The sequence below is a fragment of the Pteropus alecto genome, unplaced genomic scaffold (assembly GCF_000325575.1).
Source record: "Pteropus alecto unplaced genomic scaffold, ASM32557v1 scaffold13, whole genome shotgun sequence".
NCBI classification, from domain to species: Eukaryota; Metazoa; Chordata; class Mammalia; order Chiroptera; family Pteropodidae; genus Pteropus; species Pteropus alecto.
Window position 1 is genome coordinate 9,568,565 of NW_006434373.1, and position 16,887 is coordinate 9,585,451.

A 16,887-nucleotide genomic window follows, 5' to 3' on the forward strand; every position below is an offset into this window, starting at 1 on the left:
TAGCTTGGTAGCACATGGTTAGACTCAGTCTCTCACAATCAAAAGATGAACACAGACCCATGCGCCCAGATCAACTGTCAGATATCTAAATGCTTAGATGGTACAGAACTAAGTGTGTGATACTCTGACTGGGTTTAGTTTCTGGTTGTCTGTCTTCACACTTGTGCAGCCCCCCTCCAAACCCTCACTCCAATTTTATTTTAACATTCAAAAAAAAATTTCTGAGAGAAAGCAACATTTTCTGGGCTGGTAGAGCATGAAAGAGGCAAAAAGCTCTGGAGAGAAGCAGGGAGGCAAAGTGTGTTTTGGTGTAAGGGTGGTGTGCCACAAGCAGTGGCAGCAGCAGTATTGATACCAACGTGGGTGTGTTTTGACATTCAAGATTTGTCTTGTACTCACTTCTTGTCTGAACTTGAGGGGGAGATAGCCTTGCTGGGTTACCCACACATACAAGGAGGCAGCCTGAACAGAGTTGGGGAGCTGCCTGAAAGGTTTTAGTAGAGAGAGAGCCTAAAAGATCCTCCAAGAACAAGTCTCCCGTACTTCTTACCTGGAATGATAGAATTTCCAAACTTCCCAGGGAGTTGCGAGCCAGTGTGTAGGAACAACACTACTAGAGGAACAACAACCCAAGCTGGAGACCAGATGGAGTAGAGAGACAAAAAGATGTGTCCACATCCTAACTCCACAACTTGTGATTGTGACCTTATTTGGAAAAAGGGTCTTTGCGGATGTAGTTGAATTAAGGATCTTGAGACGAGATCATCCTGGATTATCCAAGTGGGACCTAAATCCACGTGGGCCGTAAAAAAGTATTCCTCTAAGAGATCAATAAGGACAAGACAGGGAGAAAGAGAAGGCTATGTGAAGGTAAAGACAGACACAGAGATTGGAGTGATGCCACCACAAGCCAAGGAAACCTGGAGCCACTAGAAGCTGGAAGAGGCAAGAAAGGATCCTGGAAACTTAGGAGGGAGCTTGATTTGGGACTTCTGGCCTCTAGAACTGTCATAGAATACATTTCTGTTGTTTTAAGCCACTAAGCTTGTCAATTTGTTACGGCAGCCTGAGGAAACTAACACAGAAGGTGTCACTGAGAATCAGATTTTAGCAGGTGTTGCAAGAACTGAGGTGGTGGCTAATTGAGCAGGAAGAAAGCCCTGAGCACCTCAAAAAGGGCCATCACTACTCCTGATGGGTGACAGAGGACCAGTCACATAGCCATAGTGGACGAGATATCAATGACAATCACATCCTTGACTTTAAACCAAACCTAAAAAGAAAAAAAGAACTATTCAAACATAACTGACTAAATTGGATTGGTAAAGCAAGATTCAGTTTTTAGGCATCAATACAAATGAGGGCTTTATGGACTAGATTAAGTTTGTAGGAAGGTCGAGAAAATTGTTTTAGTTTTCCATACCTAAGTTTATGTCTTTATAGTTTCAAATAGGCTACACCATACACTAGTGTTGTTGGGGAAGGGTTAATTGAAAAATATGGTAGCTGCAGTGTCTTGAGCTATTGTTATTATATTTTACAAATGAGGGCACTAAAACTCACAGGGGGCTAGTGGTTGCCACGTAGCCTGTGATTGGCAGAGCCTGTGATTGGCTAACCGAGGGCTGAGTGATTGGCTAACCGAGGGCTGAGAAACCACAGTACTCTTTTCTACCAGGTGGCCAACTTACATCCTCTTATTTCGATAGTGAACTTCATGGTGGTGAGTGAAATATTGTGTTTATGTTCCTGACCAGGCAGTGTCTGCCACATCAGTGGAGTCCAATCAACTGCTTGTCGAATTTAATCGAATAATCTAACCTCACTGTCCTTAAGTAACCTGACATCTGTCTGGTATTGGGAAAATAATTTAAAAAATCTCCTGCCAACTCGGAAAACCTCTCCACCAAGGTAGACAAGAAAGAAAATGATTTTACTCTCGAATAAGCACTAAGCCAGACTGCAGCGGGCATCATGGGTAACCCACTAAGAGATCGCAGAGACAGAAAGCACATCCCCACATTCCATCCATGTTCTCAAGATGAAAACAACTCTTCCTCAAGTAAAAAGACTCAACAGCACCATTTGCTGAATATAATTTCCCCTAAATTCACCTGGTAATTGGGGTGACCATCTGTGGTAGCTAATTGCCTTTATCTAAAGGAAAAATAAAACTCATATTTCCATGACAAGTAGGTAGTTTTGCAACGTGGAGCCAGGTGGCTAAGTTATACTCCTACCTCCCATGGAAAAGGGGAGACAGGATGCTATTTCTGGGTTGTAAAACAGATGAGGCTTATTTAGAGCTTTCAAAAAGATGTATATAAATCTCAAAGGGACAGAGGAAGAATTTTAAAGGACAAGTTTTCTAAGGAAATACTCTAAGAAAAAGGAGGAGAAGAGTTGTTTCCCCTTTTTTCATCAAAGAACATTATTAATTTATTTTTTAGATTTTTTTTTGTTTGTTTGTCCTTTTACTGAGAAGATAGAAAAAGTAGTTAAATTAGGACAGAGCAGCACCCGTTCAAGTGCCTGTGAGTGGTAGAAGTGGTGTGATTCGGCTCCTATTCACAGAGGAGACCTTCGCATAGACATCTCTGAACCAGGGGTAAGGTTGCCAGGGTAGGTTGACGACTCCTCTGATGTTACTTTTGATGATAACATCACGATCAACATCAAAGTCACAGGAAGGGAACTAAACTTGGAGTGAACTAGAAAATGTTCTGTTTAGAATGTCTGGTTTAGAGCAAGCCTAAGTATATTGTGCCTAGATGCCCATGGTGTGGCAGACATGGTGACATCAGTAAAAATCTGTATCATCTTTAAGTTCTGGTAGGATCCCAAAGGACATGGCTATAAAAAGGAAGGGTACTGGCACTTGTTCCAAACCAAGCATAGCCTGTAAAATTTAATATTTGGAGGCTTTTTTTTCTCCCTTATTATACACTCGTTAAACTTGGGAAAGAGCTGGCCATTAACTTCTGCATAATAATCTCTCTGGTACTTAAAAGTCATAACTAAATTGCCTCAACTTTCTTACCTTCTTGTTTAACTAATACTAATGAATGGATATAATTTGTTAAAAGAGAATTTGAAAAAAAGAACAAATTAGGAATGAAAAATATTATCAAATGCATGTGGAATTTTGAGAATTCAAAGTTGAAAAGAGACTAGAAATTAAAATATTCTTAAATTCTACATTTTTATTGTTTTCTTTCTTTTACCTTATTTATGCATTCCAAAAGAAGCATATGCCTTTTTTTTTTTAATTTGAGAAATATGGTAAAACACAAAGAAAATGGAAAAATCCATTTTTCACAAAGGCAAACACCATTAACATTTCTAAAGAACCTTCTATCTCTGTTATTCCTTTTTGTACATGGTTGCACTTCTACCACACATACTCTTATTTAATATTGTAATGTAAGCATTTTCTCAATACTAATTAAAATTCATGAGTGCATTAGTTATCTATTGCTATATAACAAATTATGAGCAACTTAAGAGCTTACACTACAATAAGTATTTATTATCTCATGCGGTTTCTATGAGTCAGGAATCTGGGACCGGTTTAGCTGGTGTTTCTAATTCAGAGGGTCTGATGAGTTTCCAGCCAAGATGTTGGCTGGGGCTGCAGTCCCTTGAAGGCTTTACTGGGGTTGGAGGATCCATTTATAAGATGAGTCACTCACATAGCTGTTGGCAGGAGGCCTCAGTTCATTACTACATGGGCTTCTCCATAGGGCCCCTTGAGCGTCTTCATGACATGGCACCTGGCTTCACCAGAGTTGGTGGTCCAAGAGAGAGCATGTTGAAAGCCACAATGCCTCTTATCATCTAACCTCTTAAGTCACACACGATCATTTTTGTAACCTGTTGGTTACTCAGTCTAGCCATAGTCATCATGGCAGGGGACTCACAAGAGTGTGAAGACCAGGGACTCACAAAAGTGTGAACACCAGAGGAACTTCCAAAAGACTAGCTATCACAATGAGAATTTTTGATGGCTGAATGAATTTTAGTATAGAGCTCTCTATAACTGTATTAACTATTTATATAAGGTTAGATATTAGTTCCAATATTTCATTATTACAAATAACTATCAAGCACTTTTGTATATAGAACTTTCTATCAGTACTTCAGATTATTTTCTTTGGATATGGTTTCAGAAGTGGGATCACTGAGTTATAAAAAAACTTTGTTAATTTCTATTTTAAATTGGCTTCATAAGCGAATTAACATTTTGTTGTTTATTTCAGTTAACATATGCATTTCCTTCAATGTATTTGTGATAAGTATCTTAAAATACCTGTACAGTGATTCACAACTACATGTTTATTTTTCACTAAATGCATTCTATATGCTGTATATTTTAGGTAGATATTTTATATCTATATATAATATTTTGATACTTACAGCATGTGGGTTTTTTTCATTGTTATTTAACCATTTTATAGATCCTCCTGAGTTTGTTTGTTGCTGTTATTTTGGACAACTTAGAACTTGATGAAGATCTAAAGAAGCTTAAACAAGTAAGTAATGTATGGGGGATTCTTTAAAAGATATGCTTACAGGTAATAATAATAAAGCAGTTCAAGCTTCAAAGTAAAAAGATAGATTTTTAATAAATTAGGGCAGTTAAGTTGGCAAAATATTTTTTTGTTTAACTTTTATCTATTATTACAAAGGAAATATTCTATCACACCATAATTATCCTAGAAATATTTTTATACTATTATTATGAGTAAAGGTAAGATTGACATAGTGTAATAAATTGGAATGGGAGACTATTCTCCTTCTGCCATTAAATGAAGGTTGTCTGGAAATGAAATGCCTCTGGGCCAGCTTGCCATTTTGCATAATTATATGTAATACTCTCGATCATCATCATAAAAATATTAAACATCAATTTGCCTGACCTCTAGATACTAAAAGATAATTTAGTCTGGTTTCCCATGGTGATTATAAGAAATGGAGTAGAATAAATGGTCAACTGAGTGCCCGGATATGTACAAAAGCAGATTGGATGTTATGGTGATGATAATTGTATCCAAAAAAAATGAAAATGAAAATGTGAGAAGGTTGTTTACTGATGACAGAAAGATTACAGATATGATCAACCATTTTCATAGTTTCTGTTACATGGAGGATACTTGGCTTGAATATTTGGCTCTATCAAAGAGTATCTACTTTTCGAGAGGTAGAGTTGGTGGGAAACAAGGACACTGGTTAAGATATTCTTGGATCAACCTCCCCAACACTGCAAGAAATACTGGGAACTTAACAAAGAGAACCAAGGCTCTGAAACAAATCTTATCTGGAATTCTAGGAGACAAATAATCAGCAAATTCCTTTTTATTAATACTCTTTAAAATTTTTTTGCCATTATTGGACTAAAACTACATTTCTATTAAATTCATTTATTTATTTCATACTTGAACCTCATGAAATTGCTGTGAACCAAACATCATTATAGCAAGCTAAAATGTTCTGGGTTCACTTTTTTCCATTTTTGTATAAGACTATTTTGTGTTTTCATTAGTTTTTAGCAATTATGTCATTCTTTTATATTCCTGGTATTCCTTATTTCCTTTGATCTTGGCCTTTGAGGTAGGGCTCATTTACATAACTTCAAGAATACACACACACACATACACAGACACACACACACACACACACACACGCATGCATGCACTTTCAACACACATCCACATAATGTTGTAGATACTTGAAACTTTAGACTGTCTTTTACAGGTTCTTTCAAGCCACCCGTTAAAATGTTACCTGAAATATTTGTTTAGTTTTCCATGTGCAGGCCCAGCCCATTAAAGATTTAAATGGGTATACTCCACTTTTCCTATTCCCAGATTCCGAATAGTATGGGGGAAATGTGAAAAAAAGGACTTGATTTTCTTAATAGTTGAAGTACAGAAAGCCCTATGTATTCCAAAGCTTTGTTCACTTCAAGCTTTTTTTTAATCTTTTACCCTTTCCACCAATAAGTCTATAGGTTCTTATAGCTACATTACAGTAACATTTGTTGAGCACTCACTCAATGCTGGGTGCTTTGTATTTTAACTTATTTAATTATCCCAACAACCATGTCATGGAGGTGTACTAATATATTCATCTTACAGATAAGGAAAGCAAGGCACAGAGAAGTTAAGTAACTTGCCTAAGGTCACACAGCTAATAAGTGGCAGAGTTAGGATTTGAATAATTTGTATCAAAAGCCCAGACTCTTAACCTCCACTATATTGAGTTTAGCTAAAGGTATATAAATGCCAAACAGGAGAAAAGCCTTATGGGCATGCTTACTCACATTACTCTCTTATAAATAATATTTTAGGTGACAGAGACATTATATTCACAAAATAACTGTTAAAACGAGGGGCAGTTGTCTGAGGAACAGAGGTGAGTTATGCAACCCAATCATTAAAACTATTCAAAGTAGGTCTTTGTTTCCCCCTTGAAAAGCAGATGATCTAATTAGAGCCACTTGAGTTGCCACTTTTACAGACAGTCAGAGCTAAAATGCTTACTATTTACTCCACATAATGGCAAATGTTGCCCAAGGCACCTCCTCTCTTAGTGACCTTCTAGAGCAATGATCCTCCTTGGACATAGACATAATATGCCTGCAGCATATTAACATTTTAGCCAGGCCTCTAGAGGCTTTTAATCTATTTTATTGTAACTGTGGTAAAAAACAATAGTGTTAAAATATAAATGTTGATTCATAGACATTTTTCAAGAGTAGTAGAAACCAGTGTGAGTTACCTCTAAAGTGGAGAAGTTAAATATGAAACATTAAACAGAGATATTAGAAAGTCAGTTCTCACACTTGGGAGAGGAAATATGACCTTGAAGATGGACAAAATAGATCGTGGTAGAAAGCTAAAAGATACAGTGAAAGAATTGGAATGGAAGAAAAGAAATAAATGAAGTAAAACATTTATGATATGATATTAAGAGAAAGAGCACAGATTATGACTGTAATACAGTGACAAAATGGGAGGAATGTGACCTAATTCAGAGTCAGGACAGTGATAAAGTCATATGGCTAAGTGTCAAAGGACACCAGGGAGAAGTTCCCTGAGGGAAGGTATAGTCTACATGATCAGTTGTTGGTGGAATCATGGAATTGCATTCTCCTCAAGTAGAAACATGATGCTATATACATTTTTCCCATTCTTTCCTGAAGTCACCTCCTTGCCCTTTAAGACAGTGGTTTCCAACCAGGGACTACTGACCTCTAGGACTTTTCAAGAGAAACTATGGAGCCAGTAGCCTTTTTTACCATTACAAAAAACCGAAAGGGCATTACATGACCCCATATCTAATTAAATGGAGACCACGCTTCACTTTTTTGCATCCCCAAAACCCAATAAGGGACCTGGAGAGAGAAAGAGAGAGACAGAGACAGAGACAGAGAGAGGTTTTCTACATAAGATCAGAAAGTTGATTAAAAATTAAATTCTTGGTGAATGTGTAATTTGGCTATTGGGAAACCAAATCATTTTGTATAGAAGCTAAAAAAAACTCTTAATACTATTCTCTGAACAGTAGGAAGAGACAGTGACCTTGACACTCAGTAGTGTAAGAATAACACTGGAGAATGTAGGTGGAGTTTTGCAGACTTTGAGAATGAAGAGAATTCTTGCAGCTTTAATGATTTTTCTAAATTCAGTGCAAGACAGATATAAAGGGTTTTCTTTTAAGTGATATAAAATTCATTAAACTATGAGGGGAAAAAACCCACAAAGAAGCCTCAGGGAAAGAATCATTGAAAAGGGAAGTATAGATAGACCGTTTAGATTAAATTCAAAGCTCTGAAATTAAAACTGTTCCCCAACTCTGTATCAAGTCTCATTTGATTCCTGGTTCAAAATTGATACTGTTTGGCCTTTGATGATGTCCACTGCATATGGGAGTGGGTGGGGAGAGGTATGTAAAGAAGCTTCTCTCTCTTACTATGATTTCTTTAACAAAAACCATAAAAATCTTATATTACTTTTCAAAATTTCAGCTGCAGGTTAATGTCTCTCGTTAGCCTTACCTGGGAACTTTAATTTTTATCTCTGTCTTGTCTCTTATATTGAAATCATTCCAGATTTAGGGCAATAGCAAGGAGATAGGGTGTTGCCAGAGTGTACCATTCAACTAAGCACTGGTTGCCATCTCCTGATCTGAGTATACCCTACATTATTCTCAGTATTTTCTCGATCTCCCATGAGTGAACTCAGACTAATGTAACATAAAAGAGAGTGATGCAACTGCTATAATAATAAACGTTACCTATTGCAAACTACTTTATACAGGGCACTTCATGTTAAATTGTTGAATTTAACCCTGAATATTAAAGACACAGAAACTAATATTCAGAAGAGTAAACTTCTTTCCCAAATTCACAGAATTTGTAAGTGCCTAAGTTGAGATAACATGAGCTTTCTGACTCTAAATCAGTGTCCTCACCAAAAGATGCCACACTGCCTAATCAGTGAACCATTTCATTTATTCATTATGAGACATATGTTTAGAAAATAGATTGGATGAGATGCTTACATTTATGAATCAACATATTCCCTCTCTGCGGGTATAGAATGGAGGCCAAATTATAATCAGAAAATAGCTTGGAAAGCTAGGAATCAGTGTGAGGTGTGCAAGAAGAGAGTTGCATGACTCAAATATGTAATGTCATCAGGCTAAGTTTGTCTGAGGTATCCCTTTTATAGTTGGAGTGTTACGACCCATTCTGTAACCTTGGGGTCTGAGTACTCATCTACTGTGCTTCAGATATTGTGCCAAGGGCAAGGGACATAATGATAACCAAGACATTATTCATGCCTTCAAGTAGCTTGTGAGCTGGGGAGAGAAAATGACAAGTAAACAGATACTCCAAGAGGTTTGGGGAACACATAGGAGACAAATCAAACATCAACTATGAAATAAGAGATATTTTTTCAAGGCAGTAAAGACTGAAATCTGAAGGTCAAGTAATGCCTAGCCAAGAGAAGGGTGTTGGAAGAAGGTGGCATGAGGAAGGGTAATTAAGACCAAGGGAACAATGAGCTTTTTCTTTAGGTGAGAAAAAGCACAGTGTTTTTTTAAGAGGCCACTGGAAGTTCACTGTGGCTCAAATATAGAATAAGGGTGAAAATGGTGAAAGATAATCAGGCACCAGCGGATGAAATGGTGTGAGCAACACTAAGCATTTAGATATTATGCTGAGAGTATTTAAGACAAAGAGTGGCATAATCTCCCTTACATTCTAGCTTCAGTGTATAAAATGAACTAAAGGGTACCTAGGCTGAAGTTAGGGTGACTAGTTTCTGAGGCAGACAATGAGCACAACCTCAACTAAAGGAAATAGAGATGAGGGATCATAAAGAAGTGGTGAATTACAGAGGAGAGAAAATAGGACAGGATTGGGCAACTGATTGCATGTAGGAGTTGAGAAAAGGCAGGAGACAAAGATGTTACCCAGATTTATACATTGGCCCTACGTGCGCCATGACAGAGTACAGGAGAATGAAGAAATGTGAGTTTGTTTGTTTATTTTAATTTGAGAAATGAGAGTTGGTCTTATTTTCCATAAGATAGATGCCTGGGGGCTATCTGTGAGATGATGTCTATAGGTAAAAATGTAAGGTTTAAAGTTTTGGTGAAATATCAAGCTGATACAGATGTTGAAGAAGAGCAAAACTCAACATGCAGATGATAATTTAAGCCCTTAGAAATCATGACTTTACAAAGGGAAGAATGGTTCCCTGAGTAACAGCAAAGGAATCATGTAAGTCAGTGAGGAAGAGCCTGAAATACAGAGATGTCATAGCCCAAGAGGTAGGAGGAAAGTCTAGAATGTGTTTGTCATCAAATCCAAAAGGTAAAAGTGTTTCAAGAAAGAGGCTGTGTTCAACAGTCTCAAAGACTTCAGAGAGGTCAAAGATTGTCACCATAGAAAACAATCCTATTTACAATAGCATCAGAAAGAATAAAATACTTAGGAATAAACTTAAACAAGGAGGTAAAAGACTTCTACACTGAAAACTGTAAAACATGGATGAAACAAATCACAAGGAGACACAAATAAATGAAAAGACATCCTGTGTTTATAGATTAGAAGACTTTATATTATTAAAATGTTCATACTAACTCCCCAATGTAATTCCTGTCAAAATCCCTATGTATTTTTTGCAGTTATAGAAAAAAAATTCTAAAATGCATATGGAATCTCAAGGAACCCCAAGCAGCCAAAACAATCCTAAAAATTACAAAGCCTCACCCTTCTTGATCTCAAAACATATTACAAAGATACAGAAATCAAAATGGCATCATGCCAATATAAAGACAAACCTACAGATCAATAAAACAGAGACTCCAAAAAGAAACCCTGGCATATAAGGTCAAACAATCTTTGACTAAGGTGTCAAAACTACATAAAGTGGAAAGGACAGTGTCTTCAGCAAATGACGTGGGGAAAACTAGATGTCCATATGCAAAAGAATGAAGTTGGACCCTTACCTTACACCATATACAAAAATTAACTAAAAATGGATTAAAGACATTAATATAAGATCTAAAACTAAAAATCCCTGAAGAAAACATTATGGAAATCTTCATGGCATTGGAATTGGCAGTGATTTCTTAGATATGACAGCACAAGTACAGGCAACAAAAGCAAAATAGACAAGTAGGGCTACAGAAAACTTAAAAACTTTTGTGCACCAAAGGAAATATTAACAGAGTGAAAAGGCAATTTATGGAATGGTAGGAAATATTTATAAATCATGTATCTGTGAAGGAGTTAATAGCCAGAGTATACAAAGAATTCCTACAACTCAACAATGAAAACAAATAACCCAGTTTAAAAAATGGCAAAGGACTTGAATACACATTTCTCCAAAGAAGATATAAAAATGGGCAACAAGCATATGAAAAGATACTCAACATCACTAATAATTAGAGAAATGCAAATCGAAACCACAATGAGATACCAGCTTATATCCATTAGAATGGCCACCATCAAAAAAAAAAAAAAATGCTGCGGCCACTATGTAAAACAGTATAAAGTTTCTTAAATTAAAAATAGGTATGATCTAGCAATACCACTTCTGGATATATATCCAAAAGAATTGAAAAGAAAAGACATATTTGCAAACCCATGTTTATTGTGGCATTATTTATAATAGCCAAGAGGTGGAAGCAGCCCAAACAAATGTCCATTGACAGATGAATAAAGAAAGAAAATGTGGTATGTACATACGGTGGAATATTATTCAGCTTTAAAAAAGAAGAAATTCTGACATGCTATAGCGTAGATAAACCTTTAAGACATTATGCTAAGTGAAATAAGCCGGTGACAAAAAGACAAATACTGTATGATTCTACTTATATGAGATATGTAAAGCAGTCAAATTCACAAAAACAGAAAACCGACTGGGGCTTGGGGGGACAGGCAGAGATATTCAATGACTATAGAGTTTTAGTTTTGCAAGATGAAATAAATTCTAGAGATATTTTGCACAAAAATATGAATGTACTTAATACTACCAAACACTCAAAAATGATTAAGATGGTAATTTTTGTGTTATGTGTTTTTGACCACAATTTTTAAAAAAAATTTTAATTAAAAAAAAATTAGCAATAAGGAGATGGCTAATGATAGTGATGAGGAGCGAATGATAGCTAAAGAAGTGAAGGTAAATGGCCAACCCTTACCTCTCAGGCTCCTCATACTCTTAAGTCTCCAGACAGACCACCTAGTTACTGACTGATTCTTATTTTTAAAAATATGTTTACTACAGTGCTATTCAACCTGTTTTTCCATCGTGGTATGCATAGAGAATGATAGTTGTACAACATACTGGGGTCAACAGCTGGGAGTTTATGCAACTGGACCCATCAAATATCTAGTATTCCTGATCCTGCTGCTCTAGGAGTGCTCTGCTGCCCAGACACTAGAGAATCAATACCCTGAAGAAGCTATAAGTCATTAGTGGCTGCAAGTTGGGGGACTTCACATTTAACTCAAAATCTTCAATGTTAACCTACTTCACTTGAAGCCCCCTCTTAATCTTTTAGTCATAGGTGACCTTTTGTTGTCGATTTACATATTATTACCCATAATTTTCATAATTTAAATCTCAAAAGATCATCTTATATAGCATTTGGTCTGCTTTTTCTGAAATTGCTTCATTATTAGACTTTTTAAAACAATAAATTATTGCATCACATTAAGACAGGAACAGCTATCAGATCAGTTTAAAGAGATGACATGGCAAAGACTGAGAACTGTTCAGATCAAGGTTCAAGCCAACAGAGGCTCAGAATTTAGGGATATCAATTATCAACATAAAGTAACAACCTAGAAATCTAGAAGTCAATCAAAAAGGAGAAACAGTCGACTGGAGTTTTAGACTTAACTGGGTAGTTGTCAGGGATCCAGGTAGTTAAAACGAGGAGATACCTGTTACAATTGATGTCCTCCTGTTGTGGACTGAATCACGTTTCTCAAAAATATACACTGAAGCCTTAACTCCCAGTGCCTCTGAATGTGACCTTATTTATAAATAGGATGTTTGAACAGAAATCAAGTTAAGATGAGGCCATTAGGTAAGCCCAAATCTAATATAACTGGTGTCCTCATACGAAGAAGAGAAAAGACAGACAGACACACAGGAAAAACAGAGTCTGGATGTGATATTGGAGACAGAGTTCATCCAGAGTGAGGTATCTACAAGCTAAGGAACACCAACGAATGCCAACTGTCACCAGTAGCTGGGAGAGAATCTTGAACGGACCCTCCTTCAGAACTTCCAGGATGAATACGTCCACAGACACCTTAATTTTGGATTTCTTGCCTCCAGAACTGTGAGATGAACTTCTGTTATTTTAAACCACCAGCTTCTTGGTACTTTGTTACAGCAGCCCATAGGAACTAACATACCTCCAGAGCCTTGTTTTCTGGCCTCAAGAAGAAATGATTTCTTTATGACACTGGGAAGTAAGGTAGCTGAGAACGCAGCACAATGGAGACTGTGGATGCACTCTCAGAAGGCCAGACCAGCTTTCACCCACCAAGAGCAGCTTTCTCAGCAGTTGAAGTCATTTTCTTTTGCCCTTAATCGAATAAGTCTCATAAAAGTAAATTCGATAAATTTGAGAATTTCTTGGTAGAACAATTTTTAAAGCCCTTGTAAAATTTCATTTCATATATGACTAGATCAACCGAGATTACTATTAGAGGATTGTTTTCAGAAACCTTGTTCAATGCCTCATCCACAGGCACTCAGGACTTTTAATAAGTTAAGTCTCTCTTGCTAGGAACAAATATAAAATGCCTTGCCTAAGACTGCCTGTTCACGTTTACATTGGTAAGTTGTCAGTTGTGTGATTCTATAATTGTACTAATTTAGAATTATTTTTATTACAGTTTTTCACAGCACTCTGTAAAATAACTCTTCAATTAATTTTTTTTTTTTTAAAAGTGAGATTTGAAGGGAAAATGTGCCCAAACCCAGGCGAGATGCTCACATTCCAGCTCTACCTGAACTCAGCATGCCTGCTCCTCAGCCCACTGCTTAGCTGTGGGAACTCAATTTTACTTTGCTTCCTTTAATCAAGAGAACAAAAATTTTAAAACAGTGCTTTTTTTCTTTAGATCCTTTCTTTACAGGCAATGGGAAACTGCATTGTTATGGTTCTGAAAAAAAAAAAAAGCGTGACAATTGGTTTTCAGTTTTATGGAGCATCTTACAGTCATTGAATTGCAAAAAGACTTTCTCAGCTGTGTTAAGACTTGTTATAAGGAGTTGTGGTAGCTAGTTTTACCCCGTGTGTCTCTAAACAGGAAAAATGAATATATTGGAGGTGTTGTCACTGTCTCGACTCCTTTTGGTCTCAAATTTCACACAGCCCATCTGTTCTTTGTTCTGACAAGGTTATGTAAGGGTATTAGTTTCCTAAGGTTGCTATAACAAAAATATGAAATCTGGCTGGTTTTAAAACAACAGAAAGTCATTGTCTTGTAGTTTTATATACCTTCCATTCTTTCCAAAGCTTTCTTATTATCTCTCTGCTTATTCATTCATTCCTCAAATCTTTGAGTACCCACCGTGTGCAAGACATTTGGCCAGGCACTGATGAGACAAGAATAAACAAGTTCTATGCTCTCATGGAACTAATGATCTAATGGAGGAGTTGGACATAAACCAATTAATAAATATTTACAAATTAATATGAACTTTCTTCAAAAAAGAACACTATTTGAGTGAAGAGTTAATAAAAACAAAACAAAACAAAACCAAAAAAAAACCCTGTCCTAGATGGGTATCAGAGAGATGAGGAAAGAAAAACACTTGAGTTATGAAAGCTGAGCTGCAATGAACTTTTATAAAGGTGTTGATAGGGGAGGTGAGAGCATTCCAGAGAAAAGGAAAAGCATTTGGCACAACCAGAATCCAGAAAGTCCAGAGTAAAGTAGTGTAAAGTGAGCCTAGAAAAGTAAAATGAAGCTCCTTGAAAAACATGTTAAGAACTTTTTACCTTCGAACTAAGAGCAATAGGAAGCTACTGAAGGCTTTTAAGATGGGAAGCAGTAGGGAATTAAAGAGCTATTTGGGAATTAAAATCAGTAGGTACTTGGTGATAGTTTGGACTTAAGGACATAAGCGAGAGAGTCAAGGATGACTCCTGGTTTCAGCTTTGTCTCCTTGGATGGATAATGATGCCATTTAAGAAACACTAGCATAGAACTGTACTTGAGGGAAAAGATGATCCACTCAGTCCTGGGCATGTTGAGTTTGACTCTGACCAAAGAGGCATAATAATTGGTTGCATATAGGTCTAGAGTTCAAAGATGAAGTCTGGCTGGCTAGAGATATAAACATCTCAATGTAATTAACAGTCAGTGTAATTCTTAATTATCCAGTGCCTACTAGGTGCCAAGCACTGTTCTAGGCACATAGGATAAGTCAGTGAACAAACCAGACAGAAGTTCCTGTGCTCTGATTCTTCAGTCCTAGGAAAGTTCTCTGTATTTGCATAATACTGGAAGTTGTAAATCTGGATGAGATTGTATTGGGTGGGAAGAAAAGAGATTACAGGTGTCTTTAGAAAGAACACCATTTAATAATTACTGCTGCTTGGCCCTTAAGGTACCACAAATAATCTGTCTCTGCCTTTTTGTCTATGTAAATTTTGACTTGGTTCTGTTACAAATAATTAACGCTCTCTCTGTCTCAAGTTCAAACACCCAACAAGAGAAAATCTGATTAGTCCAGCTAGTCAACATCACTCCTTTTAGGCCAGAATTTCATGTCTCTGATTGCTTCACAATGCTGGTCAGTCTTAGAGAAAGCCATCAGCTTTGAACAGGTCTAGATCCTGGCCAAACCACAAAGAGAGCCACCCTGAAATTTGACTGGCTTCCTAAGACAATCCCTCTGGCTCTGACTATCCACCTTGGCCTCCACTCTGGAGGAGCGAAGTGCAAAGAAAGGGATGTGGAACAATGAAAGAAAGAGACCATGTCCCTTTCCCAGTTGTTGGCCAGATGTCACATTTGTAGCTCAGTGGGGTAGGAGTGTGGGGGAGGTTTAAATCAGATATGAGACTGGATTGCACTAGACTGATTTTTAATAACTAAAGGTGGCCAAAAAGTCAGGGAATTTATCTAAGAACAGCGACAAGTTTTTCTTTATTCATAATTCTGCTTCCTTGTACTTCCGGGTCAATGATTTTATTGTTGACCTTTCTTTATATTCCACTCACTGCACTTACTCAGTGGTAGGCACAGTGGAGAGTAGTGTCTGGCATTCTCATACACAGCCATATGACTATAGAATATTTTTTACTTGCTATTAACAAAGGAGTGCCTTATATTATTTCTTGGAACTGAGAAATGTATATGCATGTTATTTTTTTTTTGATGTTAGCCCTATTTCCATGTTGTTTTGCATAAAATATGTTGATTAATGTGAATTTTCATAATGCATCTAATAAGCCCTTTTTATCGAAGTATGCAAAATTGAATAACTGTACAATCTGCGACAAGCATTCTCAGGAATGATACTTGGAAAATGCATGATTGTTGCCTAAAAAAGGAATTATTTAAGGGTGCATAGCACAGCTGGGGTTCAAGATTTCAATGTGGAGATTCCAGTACAAAATATGTGTCTTCCATACCTCTAATTTAAAGTAAGATATTTATTTTATGGTAAATACCATCACTGATACTAGTTATCTGTATACTAAGGTAGAACAAATAAGGAAATTTACTATAGACAATGAGAGCCAGATTTCACACTACTGTCAGAGAAAGAATTTACAAATAAGCAAAAGAGAGATTCCAGAATAAACCCTATGGCACTAGATCAATGTAGGCATATCAGTATGAACTCAGTTTATTTTTTATTTTATTTTAAGATAGATAACTAGAGAGATCCATAGATACACAGATATGTAGATAGATACATAGATATGTAGATAATACATAGTTACAGAGATATATAGGTACATAGATGGATACATATTGTTAGATGTAGATAGTTGCATGGATGGATAGGATTCTATGGTTACAAGATACATACATGTATAGGTAGGTACTACATATAGATATATGTGTCTACATGAGTTCCTATACATACATATACTTTCTAGCTGTTTCCTCTGAGTGATCCTAAAAGCAGTGACATCCCAGTAACAATGAGCAAGCCCAGTGCCCAAGATTTTCATTTCTAAATACTATTCCTTCAAAAAACAAATCAATGCTCTTTGGAGAAATGGCTGCTTCTAGAGCTAAGTCAAGGAAGACACAAGATGAAACGTAAGTGTTTTGTGGAACCAGAAAGTAAGGGAGAGCTTTAAAAGAAAAAAGAGGATATA

The 16,887-nt window shown here is 36.6% G+C and overlaps 1 protein-coding gene across 3 annotated transcripts in view; it reads left to right on the forward strand.

The window, feature by feature from the left end:
- The window catches only part of NALCN (sodium leak channel, non-selective), a 263,458-nt gene that overhangs the window by 155,572 nt on the left and 90,999 nt on the right, over window positions 1-16,887 (forward strand). For 2 of the 3 annotated variants that reach the window (XM_025045009.1, XM_006909384.3), the window contains exon 14: window positions 4,458-4,532. The exons of the other annotated variant lie outside the window; for it this stretch is intronic. In XM_025045009.1, coding sequence (XP_024900777.1) covers window positions 4,458-4,532 — 75 coding nt within the window. The remainder of the gene's footprint in view (window positions 1-4,457; window positions 4,533-16,887) is intronic. 3 annotated transcript variants of the gene reach the window in all.